Consider the following 2,500-nt stretch of genomic DNA (forward strand, 5'->3'; position numbering starts at 1 on the left):
CCGAGGGGTTAGGGTCTGGGTCTGGCTGCTGTTGGGACTCGGTGATCTCGGAGGTTCTGAGGTAAGACGTGACCCGGCGGGTTTCCATGGGAAGGACGTTCTCGGAGGAGTTGAACCTCGGAGGGTTCGGTGGACGAGGGGGAAGGGGGGAGTCTCTGTGCCGGGACAATGGGGCCAGGGTGGCTCCTCGGTTGGGGAGGGCAGCGGCGGCCACAGCCTCTCTCTCCCGGGCCTGGTGCTCCCCTCTCCTCCTCTCTCTGTCTGGGAGTCTGGCTGCTGCCGCCACCCTGCTGGCATTGGTATTAACACTATGTGGGGGGTTCTTCCCCTCTCTCAGCGGGGGTTTGGGCCAGAGCTGGGGAGCACTCACCAGCCCCCGGCCGCCCGCCCCCCCCGCCACCCCACCGGCCCCCGCCCCCGCCCCGGCCCTGGGTCTGGAGCTGAGGTTGACCAGCCGGGTGGTCTTCCCACTCTGGTACAGAAACACCCCTGGGAAGACCTCTCTGGGGTGGCGAGCTGCCGGACCCCTCCTCTCCCTCTCTCTCCTCTCCTCTCTCCTCTCCTCCCTCCTCTCCTCCCTCCTCTCCTCTTTCTCTCTCTCCTTGGCGGGGCGTGGCCTGGTGATGTAGATCTTGTTCTCCTCCTTCTTCTCGCCGCCCCGCTCCTTGTTCTTGTTGTTGCCGGGGGCGTGGTTGTTGTCCTGGAGACGGGCGGCGTTGTTGCTGTGGGCGGAGTTGCTGAGGATCTGCTTGGCTCGGCTGGCGAGGGCAGAGAGGGAGGTCTTCTGAGGGAACAGGAGGGCGGATTTACTCAGTTTGGGAGGAGTCTCAGCTCCCCCTCCTCCCCCGCCTCCCCCCCTCTTGCCGGGCCCCAGCTCGGAGGGACCCGTACGGATCCAGGAGAGGGAGCGCCCTCGCACCACGCTGTCCGTCTGGCGGTGCACCATCTCCGGCTCCTCGCTGTCCCCTTCTGGGGGTCTCCTCCTGGAGGTCCGCGCCCCTCTCCTCTGTTTGTCCCTGTCCCTGTCTCCGCCCCGTCCTCCGTCTCTGTCCACCTGTCCGTCGCGCTGGAGGAAGTGCCTCCTCTCCCTGCGGACCACGACCATGTCGTTCACCTCCCCCTCCTCCCCCTGTCCCTCTCTGTCTGCGGGCGTGGGGCCGGAGCGGCGCGAGGGTCTGGAGGTGTGGCTCGCCTGGCTGGGGCGGGAGGTCTTCTTGGGGGGTTGGGTGCCCACGATCTCAGCCTCGTCCTCGACGTCCACCCCCTCCTCCTCCAGGAAATCTGGTGTGGAACAGAAGGTCAACCGACATTTTATTCATACCTTCAAAGAAGCCTTAAAGACCCCCTCCAGAGGGGTGAAAATGGCGGTGTGTCATGTGGTATACCTGGCAAACAGGTAACTTGAGACTCTAAGGAACATCCAATCTCCAAATCGTGCGCCCATGCAGAAACACAACAACTAATGTCTGACACTGCAAGTCTATTTCGGGGAGGTTCAATTATATGGGGAGGATGTTGTTGTTGTTGTTATTGTTGCTGTTGTTGTTGTTGTTGTTGCTTGGGACTTCGAACTGAACTGCCAACCAGTACAAATGTGGACAACCTATCTCTTGGGCTATGCAGTGTGCAGAGAGCTGTGTGGAACAGATGGTAAATGCTGCTCTCTCTCTCCTCGGTCCCTTGTTCTGCGCGGAGAGCGGCAGACAGGGGACAGATTCATTCCATCATCACCCCCACTTTTCCACCTATCTGTCCCTGGTGGCTGCCTCTTCAAACCGGGCACGCATGCAGAAACACAACAACTAATGACCGACGCGGCACTGTTTGTATTGCTCATTTGCACTCTCTCTCTCTCTCACTCACACACACACGCACACACACGCACGCACGCACACACACACGCACACATGCACACACACAAACACACGCACACACGCACGCACACACACGCACACACACGCACACATGCACACGCACACATATGCACGCACACACACACACACACACTCCACACACATACATCCATACTTTTACATACTACTACTACTCACCCCCCTATTGTTGTTGTGTTTCTGCTTCTAAATACTTGCGCTACCATATGCTATTGTGCTTCTTCTTCTTATTACTTCATTGTTACACTGTTGAGGAGCTAGCATGCCCTAAGCATTTCAATGCACCGTCTACAGCTGTATTCTGTCTATCTGACAAGTAAGCAAAACAGATTTGATTTGATTTGATTTGAAGTCCAAGTGCTTCTAGCAGGGAAGTGTTTGATGTTTTGTTGAAACATCCACAGGGGTTGACATGCTTGATCCCTATCTCCTGCAGCTCTCTGCCCTTTTAATAGCTGAACCTCATTTTTAACATGACAACTCTCTCTGGTACTGCTCCTAGAGTGTATAACACGGTGAATGTGCTCCCTCTCCACAGGGGTAATCTAGCGACTTGACTAATTACCGCCTCACCATCTCGAGGCTTTCTCGCTTAGCAAAAACAGATC

At 57.3% G+C, this 2,500-nt stretch overlaps 1 protein-coding gene across 1 annotated transcript in view; it reads right to left on the minus strand.

Annotated features, from left to right (window-relative positions):
- LOC310824791 (N-acetyl-beta-glucosaminyl-glycoprotein 4-beta-N-acetylgalactosaminyltransferase 1-like) overlaps nucleotides 1–2,500 on the minus strand; it is a gene marked incomplete at its 5' end in the record, with an annotated part of 30,201 nt that overhangs the window by 6,521 nt on the left and 21,180 nt on the right. Inside the window, one exon of the mRNA XM_083698041.1 lies at nucleotides 1–1,281. This exon is cut by the window's left edge and continues 322 nt beyond it. Coding sequence (XP_083554167.1) covers nucleotides 1–1,281 — 1,281 coding nt within the window. The remainder of the gene's footprint in view (nucleotides 1,282–2,500) is intronic.

This window comes from Argentina silus, assembly GCF_951799395.1.
Source record: "Argentina silus genome assembly, contig: scaffold_193, whole genome shotgun sequence".
In the NCBI taxonomy this organism is placed as follows: domain Eukaryota; kingdom Metazoa; phylum Chordata; class Actinopteri; order Argentiniformes; family Argentinidae; genus Argentina; species Argentina silus.